The 19411-nt window shown below is 49.6% G+C and overlaps 5 protein-coding genes across 5 annotated transcripts; 1 reads left to right on the top strand and 4 right to left on the bottom strand.

Moving 5' to 3' along the window:
• Positions 1–715: 715 nt before the first annotated feature.
• Positions 716–2941, top strand: UREG_07224 (uncharacterized protein; the record flags this gene model as incomplete). The annotated part of the gene is made up of 2 exons (XM_002582405.1): positions 716–2095; positions 2156–2941. The coding sequence occupies 2 exons, from the start codon at positions 716–718 to the stop codon at positions 2939–2941; spliced, it is 2166 nt and encodes a 721-aa protein (XP_002582451.1).
• Positions 2942–3924: 983 nt separating this feature from the next.
• UREG_07223 (uncharacterized protein) lies at positions 3925–6320 on the bottom strand (the record flags this gene model as incomplete). Its single annotated transcript, XM_002582404.1, has 2 exons — positions 3925–5430; positions 5511–6320. 2 exons carry the CDS (start codon positions 6318–6320, stop codon positions 3925–3927), a joined length of 2316 nt encoding a protein of 771 aa, XP_002582450.1.
• A 534-nt stretch (positions 6321–6854) lies between these two features.
• On the bottom strand, positions 6855–10467 carry UREG_07222 (uncharacterized protein; the record flags this gene model as incomplete). Its single annotated transcript, XM_002582403.1, has 6 exons — positions 6855–7388; positions 7437–7687; positions 7739–7985; positions 8038–8481; positions 8676–8725; positions 8838–10467. The coding sequence occupies 6 exons, from the start codon at positions 10465–10467 to the stop codon at positions 6855–6857; spliced, it is 3156 nt and encodes a 1051-aa protein (XP_002582449.1).
• A 1423-nt stretch (positions 10468–11890) lies between these two features.
• Positions 11891–14752, bottom strand: UREG_07221 (uncharacterized protein; the record flags this gene model as incomplete). The annotated part of the gene is made up of 3 exons (XM_002582402.1): positions 11891–14361; positions 14398–14537; positions 14703–14752. 3 exons carry the CDS (start codon positions 14750–14752, stop codon positions 11891–11893), a joined length of 2661 nt encoding a protein of 886 aa, XP_002582448.1.
• A 1264-nt stretch (positions 14753–16016) lies between these two features.
• Positions 16017–19187, bottom strand: UREG_07220 (isoleucyl-tRNA synthetase; the record flags this gene model as incomplete). The annotated part of the gene is made up of 1 exon (XM_002582401.1): positions 16017–19187. One exon carries the CDS (start codon positions 19185–19187, stop codon positions 16017–16019), a length of 3171 nt encoding a protein of 1056 aa, XP_002582447.1.
• Positions 19188–19411: the final 224 nt, after the last annotated feature.

Genomic DNA, 19411 nt, shown 5'->3' with positions numbered 1-19411 from the left:
CTGATCTTCCCAGCTGCGAGTCTCGCTTTGGCCTTGCGTTCTTGGGGGCGCCGTGTATATCTCCTGTCTGACATCTCGGCTGTGAACGGGTGTCTCGAGACCGCTCCCGCTGGGCGCCTATTTATATCAATACGGCAGCGGCACGGAACTGCACGTAATCGTGACGGTATCCTGGGCAATTGGCCAATGAGGAGGGTGTCTGGAGTGATTTCGGGCGTACGGGAAACGAAACAGCAGCTAATTTACCAAGGTTACCGTAAATGACAGCCCAAAGCTAATCTCGTTTCCTTCAGCCTCCTGACTAAGAAGCCACGGCCTCGCTTCTCTTCATCCCTTCGCTTCTCCTCTTCTCTCTCTCTCTCTCTTCTGCCTTCTTGTCTGCTCACGATGCCGTGCTGACCTCGTCCACTCTTTTGGCAACCGCTACGCTCTTTTTTATCGCAGTGATCGGGCCCAATCCCCCGGGTTGAGCATGGCCTGATTGCTCATAGTCACTCCTTTTCTGTTATCGTCAGCCCACACCAGGCATTCCCTCTTTTGCATCGATACCAACATTAATCCTAATACCTCAGTCGAGCGTCGCCGTGCCTAATTCTGAAGAGCAAGGAAGCACCATTGAAACGCAAAATACAGTCGAATTGTTCGTGCGCGCTGGTTGCTGCCGTATCGCCCTCGCTCCGCGCCAACCAGCTCGCCGGTGTGGATCGTCGCCATCATGCATAATCACCACAGGCATCATGCACGACAACATGCACAGGTCGAGGCACGCGGGCCGCAACTGTTTCGTGACATTGAAATAATCGGAGGAAATATCAAGCCCATCGCCAACAAAGACGACGATGATGTGGAAATCATTTATATCACGGCCAAGCCAACCTTCGACGGCCCCATTGGCGGTTATTCCACCGAGGGTCGTGGACCACCAAGGACGACTATAGATATAGGGCCACCTGTGAAACATACCCGTCCTCCGCGCCCGGATACTGACGACCCAACGCCCACCAGGACGCCAGTACAAAGACCAACTCGAACTTCGTCTCCTGTGGCCACAACCGAAGAATCAAGCTCGCGGCCCAAGGCACCATCCACCTCCTTCGCTACGTCAACGCCTACCTCGGCCAGAGAGTTGGTGCCATCGACAACCAGTGATAACGGGATCGGGCTTGCGTCAATTACCTCGTCCCCCTCAGCCACCAACACAGCGGTAGCCTCACCCGGTTTGTCGGATGGAGCCAAGGCAGGTCTCGCGATAGGTATTATTGCATTGGTCGGGCTTATTGCAGGTGTCGCTCTTTTGTTCATCCGGAAGAAGAAAAAGACGGAAGAAGCGGAGGAAATCCAACATGAGAAGCCATTCCCCCCAATCCCGAGCCCGCAGCAATCGTATTCTCCACCACCACCGCAACAAGTCACTTCATCTGCTCCTCCTCAGTTGAACGTCCGCCCCATGACCCAATTTTCTCCGGATTTCACTGGACACGGCCCGAACAATATGGCAATGGTGAATGTTGCTGGGGTTGCTGGAGTGCGTAACCTCACCGGACAGCATAACGATTCTCAAAGCACTTTTGCGCCTCCAAGAACAGCAGACAGCACCTCAAACCCTTTCAATGATCCGGTTAATCCATTTGAAACCCGATCGGGTGCCTCTTCTCCAACTTCCCCGCCTGGCCCAGCCCCACAGCCTTTAAATGTACGCACTCCTTCTCCAGGAGCTTCTTCCATGCGAATGCCTAGCCCAGAAGGAATGACGACCGGCGTTGCTGCTACTGGCACTGCCATCACTGCAGGCTCCGTCGCTGTTGCTGCCATTACCCCTGCTACTGCCAATAGCCATAGCGGTAAACCACCAACTTTGCAGCACGTTCCTGGCCCTCCTGCGGGATGGATGAAGGACATGCCACCCCCTAGCCCAGCTAAGAGTTTTGAATCTGTTTCCGTCACTTCTACCACAGCTGCTGCAGTTGCTACGGGTGGCCCTGCCCTAACAAATGTTCATCGTGTTCAACTTGACTTCGCTCCCTCCATGGATGACGAACTTGAACTTCGAGCAGGACAACTCGTGCGGCTTCTTCATGAATACGATGATGGATGGGTACGTACTCTGTGGTTATCTTATAGTAAAAACTGGTAAACTAACTTCTTGTGAATCCAGGCCCTCTGTATCCGTCTTGACCGCTCTCAGCAAGGTGTTGCCCCAAGATCCTGTCTTTCTGCTCGACCAGTAAAACCACGCCAACGTAGTCCTCCTGGATCAGGCCCTCGAGGTCCCCCACCAATCGGTGGTGTAAATGGTCGCCCAATGTCTCCAGCTGGCGGGCGTAATTCTCCAGTTCCTGGGCCGCCTCCTAGCGGACCGCCACCACAGGGACCGCCCCGATTTGCACCACAGCAAAATAGTCGCCCTGCTTCTCCAAGTTCAGGCTACCGTCCGTATATCGCTCCGGGCGGCCCGCCAGTTCGATTCCCTGATGTTCCGCGCTCACTATCTCCTGGCCCAGGTTCTCGGCTTCCACCTCAATCGAATAGGCACCCTGGACCTCCTGGCGTGAATGGATTAGAAAAGCCGAATATGCCTGCAAATCAACGACAACGGAGCAACAGTGCTGCCAGCGGCAGAGGACGAGTTCCTGCTCCCATTCAGGGGCCAAGCAGCCTCGGCGCCTCAGTCCAAAATGTCAACTCAACCGACTCACCAGTGGAGAAACCCAGCACAGCTCCTTCGGACCAGCCAGTAGAACAACCGGTCAACGGGCTAATGGAAAACCCAGTTGAACAACCAGTGGAAAAGCCAGTAGAACAGCCAACCAACAACCCAGGGGAACAGCCAGCTGACCAGCCAGCCGAACAACCCCAGATCCCGGCAGAGCAACCGCCACAGTCCACCCCTGTGTCGCTCCCTCCAGTGGAGAGAAAGCCTCTGCCTGGCCAGGCGCAATAGTTGAAATGCTCCTTTCCAATGCACATATTGCCCCCTGTTCGGCCGGAATATCGCCGTAAATATCATCTGAATGTATTTAGATATGTTCTTGACTCCTGGCGGGACGAGCTTGAGACGATGAACTACGATGTTACTGGCGATACCCAAGTGAATTATTATCTTTATTTGCTCATGGCGTTGTTTTCTGATATATTTCCGATTTCCTCGAAAGTTAGTTTGCATATGACCTTCGACTATCTGCTGGATCCCCCCCCCGATCACCAACCAACTTTGGATCATTCCCTAAACCAACATGCTTTCGGCTCCCCTAAATTTGAGCTTCGCATTTGACTACTCTATTTTGAGCTTTCTAGTTTCAATTCTCCATGAAGGGCAAGCCACGCCATCCAGGTTAATCACCTACCTGCTGTACTCGGCGCTACTCGCCTTCTAGGAACCTTTTTCCTTCTTTTATCTTCTTCTCTGTGACATTGCGGTTCCAATTCAATTCCAATCAGAATTTTGTTGGAATCACCTTTTATTCTAATGCTCCCCTGCAATTTTTTACCAATTAGCCTCAAGGCGCCTTTGTGGCTCGCCCTGATCGTTGAACATTTGGGACCATTGCCTTGCGCCAAAATTGCCGTAAGCTTGCCGTTGCCCGTGACTTTTTGGGCGCAGTTGCATATCGCGGCAACCTATGTTTGAAGAATGATGGGGCAATATTGGTGATTGGAAACCAGATGTCGTTGGAAAAAAATCCCCCATGTGTTTTTGACAGTTCAATTGTATTTATCTCAATGAACGAATTGGATGTAGTTATTATCAGATCAAAATTGGATAATTGGACATTGATAAGTTTTTGATCCTCATGGGTGATTGGAGTCTATTGTGATCTACATATGTTCTTATATGGGACCGAAAACGGCCGAATGTATCCGTATTGTTATATATTTTCCGAAAATCTACATACGGGCAAGGATGCTGTCCAACCCAGAATGAACCTATAGATGCGGTACGCCAGCACTTGCAAGTGCCAAGTTGATGATGCTCACCACACCTTCTCCAAGAATGAGCCCCGAAGCCAATATGACAATGGTTGAATGCGAGCCGTTTATTCCCTGGTCGTCTTTGAGCTCTTCTCGTCGCCCAACAGAGTCTCCTTCGTGTCCTGGCGTTTCTCCATGATCTTGGCCCTGCAATGCTGATTGCTGCCGAATTTGCTTTGCTTTTTGACGCCGGCGCCACCAGAACTCGATCCCGCCTCCGATGGCTCTCGCCAACGTAAACGAGGGGACGTTATACATCCCCACGGCGACGGCAATGCCACCGGGGATCCACGCCCTCCAGGAAGGAGCGGAACCCCCTCGCCTCATCCCCGCAGCGCCGTATATTCTAACAATAGTGGTAACGGTAAAAATAACCGCCGCTATCCCCGAGACCTGCCATGCCATGTCCGGCAGGCCTTGACCCGTGACAAATCTAGCGGTGAAAATCCACACGTATGCCGTGGGAATCTGGAACATGTCCCCCGGAATTTCGTACACATTGATATATAAGCGGTACACGGCCACTGAAATCACAGCACCGAAAAGGCTGCCTATTAGCTGGCCGTAAAACTGTGCTTTGGGGCTCGCGCCCAGGATATGGCCCGTCTTCAAGTCTTGCATCATGTCTCCAGCTTGCAGGGCGCCGGACTCGGAGACAGCACCGGCAAGGAGGTTGGTGACGATTGCTGAGCGGCGTGTGTGGCTGGAAGCGGGTGTGGCGAGGGCGAAGATGAGTTGGGTGACTTTGCTGATTCCCGAGACGGGGTTGAGGTCGGTTTCCCCTAGGGCACGCACGCCCATTACTGAAAGGACAAGGGCGAGGAGGGTTGCAAGGCTGGATAAAAATGGGGTGATGATGCTTCCAAAGGCGACGTGCATGCATATGACGTTTAGTATGAGGGTTATTGGAAGCAAGATAACGATAGTCCGCATCGGGATAAGTTCTGAAGGGGGAGCATCATCTTCATCGTGGTCTTTCTTGCTGTCGGAGTTCTTATACTGTGTAGGGTCGCCCTGATTGATGGGAATATAGCCCTGGCTTGAATTCGAATTCCTGCTTAAAAGCTTCTTCCAAAACCCCTGCTCGCTAGTTCGATGACGGATCGCATGAACCGCACCCGGCCCATAGTGGACTATAGGCCTGAGTACCAGCCATCCTAGGTTCATGACTGAGTCGGCCAGCATGATAGCGAGCGATACCCAAACGATCCAGCCCTTGCTTCCATTCTCCCAGTTACCCACTGGACCTGGTGCCCATCCTTTGTTTTTAGCCAAAGGAGACAGGACTCCCCATCCAATAACGGCCCCAACTAACATGTGGAACGAGGTAGATGAGCCCATGATGATACCTTGTCCAACGTATGCCGGGGATGGGTTCAAAGTCCAGAGCCATTTGCTCGCAAGTGTCAAACCGAAAATGGGTAGATTGCGAAGCAATGGGATGAAATACGAGAGAAGTGTCTAGTCAACGGTCAATATAATCTGCCTTTCCCCAAGAAGTGCCCAGTAGTTTGCCTGAAGCTAAACTGGGCTGCACTCACATAGAAAGCGGATATTCCAAAGGCAAAAACCAAAAGCCTTATTTTCCCTTTCCAATCCTGCCTATGATCATGGCCAATTGACGATCTTGGAACTTCAGTGGCTGCAGGCTCATTAACGAGCAGCCTTTCCGTTTCCTGGTATTCCACATTCGAGCTTCCAGCGTCTTTCGCCTTTTCACCATCTTGCCCACTGCCATGCAAAACCCTGATCATCAACGCCGTTGCCGTTCCACTCGGGAACTTCAACTTTTCCCTCACTATAACCTCTTTCCTCAACGGTACCGCAAACACCACACCGAACAGGCACACTCCGAGACTCCAAACCACCAGTTTCCAGAATCCCAGCTTCAATGGCCCTCCCTCGCCCTGCCCATCATCCCCACCCATCTCTCCATCCGGCCCATCCCGAAGTAAGAATTCCAGCGCCGGGACCACACCGACAAAGCCACATCCAAGCGGCATAGTCCCCACTGCGCCCGCAACAGTCTGAATGAGCACGTTCTCAATGGGACTAAACGGAAACGAAAGGTAGGGGGCCAGAGTTTTGAATACTGCGAACCCGATCAGGGACGATGGCATGGCCATGGTACTGATCCAGCCAGTTTGAAGACCGAAATAGGTATTTGAAAAGGTTATGAGGGTGCCGATAGCGAGGCCGACGATGAGGGAACGGGGAGTGAAGCTCTGCGAGGATGTCTTCGGTGGGGAGGAGAGTAGGCCTGATGGCGCATTATCGGAGTCGTCATGATCGTAAAGCTCTTGGTCCGGTCGCTGAGAGCTCCCTGATGGCTCTGGTGCGAGATTGCTCATCCTAGGAGCCGCCTGGACGTGAAGCCCTTGGCTGGACGACTCGGGTATCATGCTGATTGGGATATTGCACTTTGCTTCAGCGCACCCATCCAAGATTCTGCTACCGATGCCTTCGAGGTCCGTTAGAGAGAATCATATCCCAGCCCATCTACCATTTCATCGCAAAAGAAGGGGTTGAAGAACCCCATTTCTCCATCCATCGCGGTGATTGAAGCGAGAACCGGGATGACTAATGCATGGATGGTTTGACGCTGAAGATAAGATAAGATCTCAGCTCACATGATCGGTAGCAAGCTACATGACGTCATGTCGCGACTAGCCTAATTCGGGTATCCGACCCGGGAGTGTAGTTCGTGGCTTATCAATGGGATGACTTTATCAGGAACCGAATAGATGGCTGTGGTGGTAAATACAGATAATATGCTATACACAGGAATTGAAAATCGTAGATCCTGACAGAAAATCTCCATCCCTTCTAAACGCCAGTGAAAATGGGCAGGACAACCACAAATGCAGCAAGAACCCCCCCTTGTGTTAAAACCCAAAACTGTCTAGCAAAGAACTCGTATCTGGCTCCTCAAACGTAGTCGGCGGAGGCTGCGTACCATGCGCGGCACGTGCTTGCTTATCCGCGACGTCTGTGGCTGCCTTCCTTATCTCCTCCTGTAAGCCGGGAGATAAATGCATATCTGCAACGACTAAACTGCTTCTTCGTTTAAGCAGTTTATTAGGGTTTGGCACATTCTCTAACAGCCCTATCGACAGCCGTGACGGGAGTGTTTCGACAAGAGGAGGTCTCAAGAACTCCCAGTTACGAACAAGACTCAGGGCTAATAAGTCGCAACCCATCCTGTCGTAAAGCCGCGCATTTCGAATCACAAATTCCCACTCGTCCCGGGCGGCAACCTTTGAGGCACCCTTGAGGGTTTGGAGCGTCTTTTCCCGAAGTTGTTCGTATAAAACAACGAGAGCTGGGTCATTGGATAGATAGGATCTGGCATGAAGGGAGACACCAGTAGAACTACCTGGGGAGCCAGGCGTGGGAGGCAAAAGAGTTTCGACAGGGGACTAGACAATATTAGCCACTGATACATTCTCAGTATCTTCAAAACTCACTATCAGCGCGCGTACGGCCATATCTCGCCTATTTAGCATCCAAAACGCCCAGGATGCCATCCACCTGTTGCCGTCTGTAGCCGCAGCCACAAGAATATGTTCTTCTAGAATTTCTTTGAGTACCGGCCCGTCATCACCTTCATATGCACGTGCAATAGTAATAGCAAGTTGAATATCTTTTAGCTGGTTTATACACACGTTTACAGCGTCTCGTAGGTGGTCTGCCAAAAGGAAGAATGCTGCCGCGTACTCTGCATGGTAGTTAGTGTAAGCTCTTATTCATTCAAATATGAGTAGCATACCAAATCTTCGTCGGCCAAGCAAAGCATATGCGTTTTTCAGAGCCGCTGACTGCCAACGCGGCTCTTTGAAATTATTCGACAGGAGCCGATATGTTGCCGCTTGTTCACGGTGCCAATTTGCCATACGCCAAAGGCCTTGCAGAATGTTCTTCTTCTTAAGGGCCAAATAATATAAGCTGCAGTCGATTGGATTTCTTTCATCCGTCTTTCCATATTCATTACGTGCAATAACTTCGAGTTGTGTTCGCTATTATAACTCAGCACAGTCCTTGAAACTTTAAAGAGTAATGAGTGCGTACCAATGTATTGATGTCAGTAATCCACATGAATAGACCGCTCTCACGGGCATTCTCCCAAAGCATCCTGCCATTATATTGTCGAGAAACTAGGTCAGCAAGGATTTCGTGACTGTCGCTATGAAAGGCCCAAACGATTTCGCGCCATGAGATATTAGAAACCTCTGGTAGTTTCTGACTTCGTCTGATCATATGCTGTCTGAAAAATAAAAGGTATCGTGCTGCATTGTCGTCCATAGAACGACGGTGTTTCTCAACGGTAGCAACGCATTCCACGATGTTCACTAGGCGAAACTGTTCCGTGCTTGATAACTGCGCAAGAACGATGCGCGACAGGTATTCGTTGAGCGACGCGGCAACGGTCTCATCGACTACATGTGGCTCGGCTTCAAACGAGTAGTCCGTACTGGACGAATGCATTTCCTTCCACGTCATATGCTGGAACATCTATGGCCACAGTTAGTTTCGAAATTCAGCTGTAGGATGCGTGCTGGGGGTCTTTACGTCAGGGTCCTCATAAAATCGATCAAGAGTTATATCCAAGAATCCGTCAATATCATCGCCTTCTGTGTAGAATTTTAACTTATGGTGAAGGCTAGTGAGGATCAAGTGTACCAAACTAGTTTTCCCGCAAAGAATACACTGAGCGAGGAACTGAGGGTGAAACACAGGTAACGGGCCATTGAGCCGGCTAACAAAGTGGAATAAATCAACATAGGCGGATTTATGTGATGGGATACGAAGGCCGGTAACAATCGGATGGCTTGCTTCAATGTATTTATCGAATACAAACAGCTGATTACCAGCTCCAACCACTAGATTTCCGTTGCCTAGCCAGCAGGAGTCGCCAATAGGGTGTGGTGTAAGATCTTGCATTCGGATCTCTCTGATTTGGGCCCAAGAAGGGCCTGCATCGAGATAATCGTATCGTAGTTGGGAAAGGAGGACCACCTTCCTTGGGAACCCAACGGCAAGTATGAATTGAGCATCGGGAGTGCATGTCCAGTCGAGGTCTTGGATAATATCATGCTGTGGAAAGTGCTCTTCAAACTCTAGCTGTGCCCCGTTTGTGTCCCATATACTTAGATGGGTCCGATTTTGGTCAATAAGTGCAGCCTTGCGCATCGACGTTGCGCTTGCAAGGGAAGGGTTAACGATTCCCGTTTCAACAGTGGACGTCAATAGCCACTCAATTTTTTGATTTTGTTTGTCGACTTTGGCAGTCCATGTTCTGACCGTTCCACTGTGGGTATAAGATAGGGCGATGTCCGTGGCAAAGAGATCGAGGAAGCCAGATGTTTTCACTCGGCTCCCGGCCGGGTCGACGGGAATGATATACGAAACATCCTCCTTCACGCCAAGGTTAAACATACAAAATTGACGTAAGTATTTGCGGTTCCCATTCACGCCATTGACATGGCTGTGGTTTCCGGGAAGATCGATTTCCCACGCAATTCCAGCCATATCGACCCCGATGGCTGCTATATACACTGTTGAGGGTTCGATATCCGTAGTTGGTACGAACAAGACGCATAATGGCTTGCTGCTCAATTGAAAATCACACTGATCGAGGAGAGTTCCATGAAATGAACGGACATCCCAAAGAGAAATGCCGTTGTGGTGCAAATTAACCAAAAATTTCCCATCATCCAGCAAAAACGTTCGATGGATGTGTAGATCTGACAGAAGAGAACTTTGTTGTACAAGAACGGAACCGGTACTGGAGGAGCGCTGCCGCCAAATCATTGCCTTATTATCATCCGTACGGGAAATCAACATCTTGCCAACAGGCGTACGAACAATTTTCTTCACTGCTCCCCCGTGGCCTGACCAAATCGCCCTCGAAATCAGTCTCTTTTTCCTGGGAGTCGGATCAAAAAGGGTATGTATCTTAGAATCCAGCCATTCGATCCGCCCGTCAAAGTAATGAGCCAGAATTGTAAAGGAATCATCGAATACACCCCCCGCGAAAGAATAAAATCGAGCATAATCCTCACGGGGAAGAACTCCCGAAGGAAGCGACAAGTGCAGCCCTTCAACATGGGCGATATTGAAGATGTTTGCAGGTGACCGGACTTTGCAGCCCACGTTCTCAAGCCCCCAGGCGCACATATGTCCTCTACCATCGAGGACGACACAAATTTCAGGAACTTTCGCGGCAACTTCGAGAAGGTGTTCGAGGGCAGGGTGGTTTTTATCTTTCGAGTCTCCGCACTGCACAGCGCGTTCCATGGCTTTCGCAAAATCCCGACTATCGATGATGAACCCATAGCGTCTCATTGCCTCATTTGATGGCAATGGGTTCCTGGGCTGAATAGAGGCCGCCATGTCAATTTCGTTCCAAAGTTGAAGCACAGATAAGCCATGACGTTCCATTGGAGCCCATATCCGTATCTTATTGTCCGCGCAGATAGTATATAGCACATTGTCCATGGTTTGTTCCCGGTGATGCGGAAGCCTCCAATGCATTCCGGTTACAGCTGTGGGATGGGACAGGTACGATACATCGAAACGGACGTCATCAGCTACGAAGGAGCGCCGCCTCCATATCTTGACAAGTCGATCGTACTCGGCCGTGGACGCTATTAACGCTGCATCAGGGGAGAGACACGCATACTTCACCGGGCTTCCTAGTTCGGTTGTCCAGGTAGCACGCGGAGAGTCCGTAAGAAGCCATAACGTAAGTCGGTGGTTGCCCACGAGGAGCTCATCGGAGGAGCCCCAAGACAGGGTTCTAATCGGGTCTTGCCCATTCTCGTACGGTCGAAAACTGCACGCTAAACTCCACTATCTATCAATTAGGGGCACTCTCCTAATCACGAACCCTTGACGGCTGGGGAGCGAGGTGTCGAACCTTGGGTTTATCATCTCCGATCACGTACGGTTGGTAGACAGAAACATCCAGTCCGCTGCACACTGCAATCTTCCCAGTAGACTCTTCAATTGCCACCGCCTCAAGTAGATCCGTATCATCCAAGTAAATAGTTTGTAGGAGCTGGTGTGGCCCGTCAAGGATCACAAGCGCACGGCCGGAAATGTATGCCTAAATCCAAGTCCGCACGGAAACAAATCAGTGCCGTTCCAATCTATTGCGCGAAACAAAGGATGAGGAAGTAGTGGAACGCGCTCGGCTTACAACAATGCGACGACCATCCCAGAGCGCGGTGCTGAGAGCTTGGAGCTTCGCTGGAGGTCGCCCCGGCAGTACGGTCCGCATGGGAACACTCGAGAGACGGCAGGCTGAACCGCCGGCGTCAGATCATTGTCGATATGCTATGCGTATTAGAATGCAAAACAGTAACAGGGACCTTCAAAATGTATGGATGTTAAGGTTGTTGCAGTTGCATTGTTCTCCCAAGCAAATAACGAACTCGCTGTCCGTTGAAACGTTGTGATCGCGATGACGTCCATCAGGAGAACGCGTGACAGAATTGCTATGAACTACCTATTGAGTTAACAGCGCTCCACACACCAAACACACTAATAACTATCACAGTTGCCTAGAGGTCTACTAGTTGATCTGGTGACTGTTCAGATGACTGGCATGCATCTTGCTCTTGATTTCAAAAAGGAAATAATTGTCTCCAAAGGCTAACAATGCTGTCAGATACAAATAAATCACAGCAGTATCGCAATAGATATGCTACTCTTTTAGCCCAAACGCCAGGCATCAGGATTCATCAATTCATACAGCCCGTAAAAGGAATCCAACGATATACCAAACAATCCGTACCAATTATCCAATACCCAATCCACCCACCAAAACTGAAACGCGATGAAGGTTTTAAGACGGGGCGCTATACAGAGGGAAAGAGGAACAAAGCAAAGTAAATGATTAGACGAAAGCCACGAATGACTAGGTTGGCCTGCGGCTGTTTGTCGACCTGCCTTCAGTCGGTGACTCCGGCTCTGACTCTTCTTCTATCGCAAAACGCACGTTCGTTGCCAGGGGACTCCGTGCGTAAAGAGTTCTGCGCCCCGGAAGTGATCGGGGAGAGTCCCTTGCGGCCAGTAATCTGACAGCGAACGGCGTTATTGCAGGTGTCGCTGGGGTGGTGGATATCTGATGCAAGGAGCGCGCTCGTGCAGCCCGTTTAGAGGGACTTGTCAAATATCCAGGCACTGGGGTGTGAGACGTAAGATCAATTTCCGGACCAAGATCACTGATTCGGAGTGTTGACTCTGGATTTCGCCATTCATCCGGTTCTTCATAGTGTTGCAAGTCATAATGCGGCCTGGGAGTGGTAAATTGTGCTGTAGCACTGTCCTTAGCCACATGCAAAGCTCTTGTCTTCTCGATCCAGTGATATAACATATTTCGAAGGTGTTTTCGCAAAATACGGTCATTCGCCGCCTCAGCCTTTTCATAATCAGTCCTGACCTGGAACACCCGCAAGCTGAGCTTTTTGAGCTGGCTGAGCGCTACGGAAGCGACGTGTAGATCCAGAAACCGCGCAGCATTTTCCTCTTGCGACTGGTATAGTCTATACGAAGTCGCCCAATGGCTAAGGTGATCGTATGTCAACTGGCGGTTGTAAAAAATATCTGCATCGGATATCTGTTTAAAACGGTTCACGGTCTCAGAGTGCCAGTGCTCGAACAGAACAGTTGCCTTTTTGATCAGCTTTTGTTTATACACCTCCGTGGCTTGTTGGTCTAAATCTGCAACAGCTGCACGACGAGCTCGCCAAATAGACAGCGCGTCTGACACCAGATTTATTTTCACCTTTCGTCTAATCATAGAGTAAGCATCTTGTTTCCGCTTCTTAGCCGTCTGTTGGGTAATTGCCCGCCATTTTTTGAGTGCTTTGGTCATCAGGAAGAAATAGCGCGCGTTTTTCGCCCAAGTCTCCAGTTTGATGTATAGACTTCGACGTTCATTCCATCTAACCAGAGCCTCATGTTCAACACGAGGCGCATAAAAAGCCAACGCGATGCGCTCCCGCTGCCCTTGAATAGCAAGCTTCTCCCGCCAGTGATGAAATATAGTCCGGGCAAACTCTTGCTTCCTGTGATGGCGAAATTCCTCCCCTCGACGCAATAATCGGGTATACAAATCACTAGAATTATCCATTAATTTTGTCAACATCGTTCGTTTCAGTCTCCGATCTCTAATCCGAGTCATAAAGCGAAGTCGTTCCATTAAGACCCATTTATAGAGCGATTGCATAATAATACGCCCGTCAATCCGCCTCGTCAGGGCACGGCAGCGCAACCTGTCGTTCCACGCTGTCCAGGCATTGTGGATGACTCTTTGACGGTCCGCATCTCGTGCGAGCCGCTCTATATAAGCTTTGTAGGCCCACATGTCAAAAGAGAAACGCATGATTCTAGTGTTCATCATGGTTGTTACCCTGGCAGAAGCTGTTCCAAGGTTATGTTGAATGCGCCATTCGGTGAAATTGTTTCTCATCAGATGTTCTAGTCGCCAATTGTCCGCATCTTGTTGGGCTATGGAAACCGAACGGGCTTTCTGACACCATTTTTGTAGTACGGAGCTGAGCAAGGCTTGCTTGCGTTTGGAGTCGACCTCATTGTCGCGTTCTCTGTGGTTTCTGAACGCCCGAAGCCAAGATATCAATGATCGCTGTTTTACTCGGTGATCTGCCCGCTGAGGTGCCATGCGGTAACAGAATGACCAAAACCATGTCCAATACATGCGCTTCACCAAATTAGCATGGTACAACTCATCTGCCATAACCTCGTCGTTTCTGATTTTTTCGAGCCGCAGTCTCAGCAAAACAAATGGCCTTTTTACAGCAAAGCGCTGAATCTTAAGCTCATTTACTGCGGTTACCTCCCTCCAAGCATTGAAGTATTTGATACCGAGAATATGGCGCCGTGCTGCATTAGTCTTTTCAACCTCATCAGAAGCAACCTGCGCCCAATGAGTAAATGCTTTAGTTAGTAAGTATAGATCTCGCGCGCGGGCGGCTCGTGCTTCCAGATGTTTGAAAAATCGTTCTGTATGAGCTTTTTGCCGCTTTTTTTCCAAACTAGATCGCCACTCGTCAAGTGCTTGTTGAAGGAGGGTCGCCCTGTCTCGATTGAGGGCGACTTGATATATAGCCTGAACAAATTGCTGTCTATGGCGTGTTCGTTCTCGCCATCGTGCGAGTAACTGTCGTGCAACCCTTCTTTCTCGATATGCATTGAATACCGAAGCATCGAAGAGCAGGTTCGAAAGAGACGGTTGATAGAATAGCTCCGGAGGGACAGAGAGTTTAGGAATGTTATCGTCAGAAAGATCGGATTCGGACTCCTCGTCATCGTCCGATAAATGTTGTCGTTTCCCGGCCGGTATCCCATGTTCTTCCTGATGGTCCACTATACCAGTCGTTAGATGTTGGGCTTGATCCATACCATGGAAACCGTCGACCCTATGCGATTCGAAGCTTTGATGAAACGAGCTAGGATCATCAATCGTGTTCAGCGAAGCCCTTCTTTTGCGTCGCGGCGCAATCACTCCGCTCGCTTCTATGTCCAACCTCGACATGGATGATCTGGAGGGCGGTCTGTTAGCGTTCCCGTGAATAGTCTCCGTTGGCGCATCGTACATCGAATTGAAAGAGGCTCGCCGCGGCCTTCTCTTGTGGACGCCGTTGGGCTGTTGGGGTAATTCATTCGCTTCGAAACCGACTTCTGTTTTACTTTCCGGCTCCACATACGATAACCCATTCGCGTTCGTCGTTGGATCGGTGCAAATCTGAATACCCATCTGTAAGAGGAGTGATTCGAAGCGTGTGTACAAGCCCTCCCCGCGCAGATGCTTGCCCAGCAAAAAGAGGAACCGGAGGCATATTTGATCCTGCTCGGGCTCGATCCCATTCTCTGACAATACCGTATGATATTCTTCGAAGAGGGCTCGGAACGTATGCTTATCGACGTCGGGATGCTGCTCTGCCCGCGTGACGATTTGGTAGAGGAGGTGCACATCTACAACACGACTATCAACATTGGCGCAGTTCAAGTAGAATCATCTTGTTGTGGAATTAACCTTGATCGCTGAGAGCCAATTGCTCAGCTGGAGCAATTTCGTGATTTATCGGGACTGGAGGCATCGAAAGCTCCGCGACATGAGGCGCGTTGTCTGCAGAATGCGACACGAAGTCATTGCGAGAGGGAAAAGGACAAAGGAGGGCGGAAACTGTGAAGCGAGTCCGGCATCACCCAGCAGGGTTCAAAAATAGCACACCAACATAAAATGAAATGAATACGCTTTCTCCAGCCCTTTGGCGAACGAAACCCCAGTCCGAAATGCTCGCTTTTCAGGAATGTTTTGTTGTTGCAGACTTCCCCCAGTAACACCAATGCCTTGCATTACATAATCTCCATAGTGCTTAATTCGCCCGTCGCTGGATGGATTCCTCCCGCCAGCAACACAAACCTGCAGAGACACTTGGGAGTGGGAGAAACATCAGAAGGGAGCTTGATTGACGCTACTGGAATGCCTGGGAGAACGAGGCCCATCGAGAAATTTGCGCAGGCTGCGGCACAGTGCTCAACAGAGGTGAGCCAGTTCCCACGTCTCCCCTTGAGGATCACCACGATTGACGTGACTTGTGAAGGCCACTGTGTATGGCAAATGTGTTCTCGCCGATTATAATGCCACTACAAAAGATATGTGCAAAAGGGAGTTTATGAAATTGAAGGATTGCTATTTGGTATTGAACCCTTCGATGCCTTCTCAAAGTACGCCCGCTAACTACTCAACACAGGCTGCTATGAAAAAGAAATAATCTTCCTATGTTGGACATTGTATTTATCAGATCACTCACTTCTACCCCGTAACAAGTTTTAATAGAAATAGAAACATTACATTGATATCTAATCAAACCGCTGGCACTGTAACAGAGAACTGCATCTAGAGCTTCATAGTCTAAGCAAGAATGTTGCCTTTTGGAACCTCCTGCACCTCCTCCAGATGATTCCTTCATCTTCACATCCGGGAATTTGGCTTCGACTCTGTCACCACATGCTTGTCAACTGGTCTGCGCAGTGCTTTTCGATACTCTCCGCCTGTGTTTCCAAACACTCACTGATCCCAACACTATCGGGTCGGAAAGAACACGGTATTCCATCTTGACGTCATCCGTAGGAACCAGTCCAGCCTTCTTTCGGAGCCTTTGAACGCGGTTGACAATTTCTCTGGTCAAGCCTTCATGGGCAAGCTCAGGGTACAAAGCGACATCAAGGATAATGAGAACATCGTCATCGGTATTAGTCTCGAAGTTTGAAGAGGTATCATCCTCTTTCAAACCTCGTTTAACCACCAAATCACCCTTGCTGAGTTCAATTCCATCAACTAACATCTTTCCATTAAGAACATAGCTTTTAACATCCTCGCTCGAGAGTAGTGGTAACGCCTTTTTCACCTTTTGCACATCCTTTTTCAGCTTCTTGCCAAGAACAGGCCAATCAGCTGTGGCCCTATATTGGACATTGTATTTTGCTTCGTCAGATGAGAGAACGAGATCGCGGACATTGAGTTCTTCGACAATATATTGCTCAAGTGACCGCACATCGTCGAGGTATTGAGGATCTTGGTGGACAACCACGAGGGTTTTCAGTGGCGTTTTAAGACCAATTGACCGGCGTTCACGCGAGACGCGAGCAAGTTCAATCACTCGCTGCATCCGCGCGACCCGCCTCTCCACAACTTCGTCGAACAGCTCTTCTCTAACCTCTGGGAAAGGCAAAAAGTGAACTGAACGGTTGTCCTCTCCTTGGAGCGACTTAGGAATGTGAGGAAGGAGGCGATGGTAGATGGTATCGGTAACAAATGGGGTGAAAGGCGCAAGTCCACGAACTAGAGTATACAACACTTCGAAGAGCGTGTTAAGCGCGTGTTTCGTATCCTCCAAACCGAGTTCGCCCTTCAGGCGTCTACGGTTAAACCTGATGTACCAGTTCGTTGTGTTATCAATCAACTCTAGAAGTCGCGGGACAACAGTATAAAGTCGATACCCGGCCATCTCCTCATTGACAAATTTAAGAAGGCTTTGGCAACTCGCTAGGATCCATCGATCCATGACGTTTGTGTTGGTCGCTTCCATGGATGGGTCGAAGACGTAATCGAGGTTTTCGACCTTCTTCAGAAGTACAACTTGGCCGTCGAAAAATTTATAACTGTTCCACAGAGGAAGAAGGACCTTCGCCACAACTTCCTTAACACCCACTTCTCTAAACCTCAGAGGCTCAGCGCGTACCACGGGAGAATTAATGAGGTACAATCGAAGAGCGTCCGACCCATACCGATCCATGATCAAGGTAGGGTCGGGATAATTCTTCAATCTCTTGGACATCTTCTTTCCATCTTCTGCAAGAACGATTCCGTTTACAACACAGTTTTTGAATGGCAGCTTTCCAAACAAATGGATACCTAGGACTGTAAGTGTGTAGAACCAGCCACGTGTTTGGTCTAGCCCCTCCGCGATGAAGTCACCAGGGAAAGAAGCATGAAACTCGTCTGCATTTTCGAAAGGGTAATGTTGAGAGGCATAGGGCATGCTCCCAGACTCAAACCAGCAATCAAAGATCTCTTCGACCCGGCGAAGCACACCTTTTCCCTGCCGGCTTGGAATGGTGATATGGTCGATCTTGTCACGGTGGAGATCCGTCAGTTCCCCAGTATAACCACTCAGTTCCTTTAATTCTTCTACACTTCCAATAGGGACGATCTCTTCATAATCCTCGCTGACCCAAAGAGGGATGGGGGTGCCCCAGAAACGGTTTCTTGAAATGTTCCAGTCCCTGGCGTTTGAAATCCAACTGGCGAATCGCCTATCTTTCACAAAAGATGGCACCCAATACGAATCTTCAATCCCTTTGAGCATATCGGGGATTATAGGCCCAATTTTCACAAACCAAGCTGGAACTGCCTTGTAGATCAATGGGGTATCAGATCGCCAGCAAAAGGGGTAGCTATGGGTGATCTGACTGTCGACAACAATACGGCCCGCTTCTTTTAGATGTTTGATGATTGCCTTATCTGCTGTCTTTACATGAACTCCAGCAAAATCGCGAACCTCAGAGGTAAAGCATCCGCGGTTATCGACTGGATTGGGTGGTAATTTCCGGTCCGTGATGATGCCTGCTTTTAGGGCAACATTATAATCTTCTTCACCAAAAGCAGGCGCCTGGTGAACTATCCCAACACCGCTGTCTGCTGTGACATAGGTGGCCATCAATACCCTGAAGGCGATATCTTTGAATTTGTCATAAAAATAGTCAAACGGGGGTGTGTATTTCCATCCCTCCATCGTTGAACCCTTAAACCTGTCTAGGATCTTGAATTTCGCTTTTTTCGGGTTCTTATAAAGGGTTCCCAGCAATGCCTCCAATAGGATATAATCCTTGCCTGACTGTTCGTCATGGATCTTGATATACTCAAAATCCGGGTGCGCCGCAAGTCCAAGATGCGATGGAAGGGTCCACGGTGTAGTTGTCCATGCTAATAAGTTGGTCTGGGGGTCATCAATAAGGGGAAACGAGACGACAATGGCGGGATCCTGGACGTCCTGATAATTCTGCGATGCTTCGAAGTTGCTCAATGGTGTATTTAAGGCTGTAGAGAATGGCATGACTCTATATCCGCGGTAAACCAGTCCTTTATCGTATAGCTTTTTGAAGATCCACCACTCAGATTCCATGTAAGTGGTATCCATTGTCTTGAGCGTGTTAGTTGCATGGTGATGGAAAAGCATGGTATCGGGATAATTCACCTTATAATCATTATCAAAATCAATCCAACGGCCAAGCCTATCAATCGTCTGCCTCCATTCCGAAGCATATCTCATAACAATTGCCCTGCATTTGGCATTGTATTCCGCAAGACCGAGTTTTTCGACTGCCTCGGATCCGGACATTCCCAGGGATTTGTCAATCTCATATTCAATCGGCACCCCGTGTGTATCCCAGCCAAATCGCCTCTCGACGTAGTGGCCTTTCATCGACCAATATCTAGGAATAATGTCTTTGATTGTCGAGGCCAGCAGATGGCCATAGTGGGGTAGGCCAGTCGCGAAGGGAGGTCCATCGTAGAAGGTATAGGGCTTTCTACCGCGAGATAGCTCAACTTGACGTTCGAAAGCGCCGATTTCCTTCCAGCGTTTGAGGACAGCCTCCTCTTCTTTGGGGAAATCGATCGACATGATCCCTGGGCTCCTTGGGCGAACGTCCTGTGTGTGCAGAACTGAGATCGAGGGGCAGGAATTATGGAGGGGAGCCAGTTAAGCAATCTTTCTGAACTGCAATGATGACTCAGAGGTCCGCCATATCTTTTCTCCGGGAGCGAATTAACCTTCTCCCTAGGTATACCTTATGTAACTCTCCGTACGGAGTACGGAGTCAGGCATTGAATTAGGCGCTTACGGGA

This window comes from Uncinocarpus reesii, genomic scaffold (genome assembly GCF_000003515.1).
Source record: "Uncinocarpus reesii 1704 scaffold_5 genomic scaffold, whole genome shotgun sequence".
In the NCBI taxonomy this organism is placed as follows: domain Eukaryota; kingdom Fungi; phylum Ascomycota; class Eurotiomycetes; order Onygenales; family Onygenaceae; genus Uncinocarpus; species Uncinocarpus reesii.
The sequence above is the reverse complement of the archived record's forward strand: the minus strand, read 5'-3'. Positions and strand labels throughout refer to the sequence as shown.